This window comes from Mesitornis unicolor, unplaced genomic scaffold (genome assembly GCF_000695765.1).
Source record: "Mesitornis unicolor isolate BGI_N332 unplaced genomic scaffold, ASM69576v1 scaffold42531, whole genome shotgun sequence".
Classification (NCBI taxonomy): Eukaryota; Metazoa; Chordata; class Aves; order Mesitornithiformes; family Mesitornithidae; genus Mesitornis; species Mesitornis unicolor.
In genome coordinates, this window is record NW_010163872.1 from 2,836 (window position 1) to 3,544 (window position 709).

The following is a 709-nucleotide window of genomic DNA, read 5'->3' on the forward strand; positions in this document are numbered from 1 at the left end:
GGGGGGAGACGGTGACCTCTGCGTCCTCCTCCATCGTCCTGGACCGCCCGGACACCTTCGGCTCCTTGCAGTTCCCTGAAGACCCCAGTGCCCTGTGAGTCTGGGGTCCTGCCCTGGTCCCCCCTGCCCCCCGCTGCCCATGGCTTGGATCAGGCTTCCCAGTGCCACCCCTTTGGGAGGTGACACCGCACTCCACGGGTTCCAAACCCCGTCTCAGTGCCAGCCCAGCGCTGGTCCCTGCCTCCCAACCCACCCGTCCCCTTTGTTGCTTTCAGCCACTTCTCAGAGAAATGCGTCATGAACAACTACTTTGGCATCGGCCTGGATGCCAAGATCTCCCTGGAGTTCAATAACAAACGGGATGAGCACCCCAAGAAGTGCAGGTTGGCTGGAATCCCCCTGATTGCCCTGGGAATAGGGTGCCCCCTGGCTCTGCCATGCCTGCACCAAGGGGGCTGTCAGGAAGCCATAGGGTGGGCTTGGGGCTGCCGTGCCTGGCTGAGACCCCGTCCTGCGGTGGGGTTCCCACCTGTACCCTGTGCCACGGTGCTGGGGTAGGTGGCAGACTGAAACACCCTGGGAAGGCCGATGCCCCTGGGTGTGTGAGCGGGCACACAGGGCTGGTGGGATTTACAGAGGGGAGACCGCCATGCCGGCGTGGAAGGGTGCACGTCTGGGTGCCACATGCTGCAGCCTGCATCTCCTGGGG

At 64.0% G+C, this 709-nt stretch overlaps 1 protein-coding gene across 1 annotated transcript in view; it reads left to right on the forward strand.

Annotated features, from left to right (window-relative positions):
- The window catches only part of LOC104548172 (diacylglycerol kinase delta-like), a gene marked incomplete at both ends in the record, with an annotated part of 4,256 nt that overhangs the window by 2,631 nt on the left and 916 nt on the right, over positions 1-709 (forward strand). The window contains 2 exon segments of the mRNA XM_010194114.1: positions 4-94; positions 276-451. Of these exon segments, the coding sequence (XP_010192416.1) occupies positions 4-94; positions 276-451 (267 nt within the window).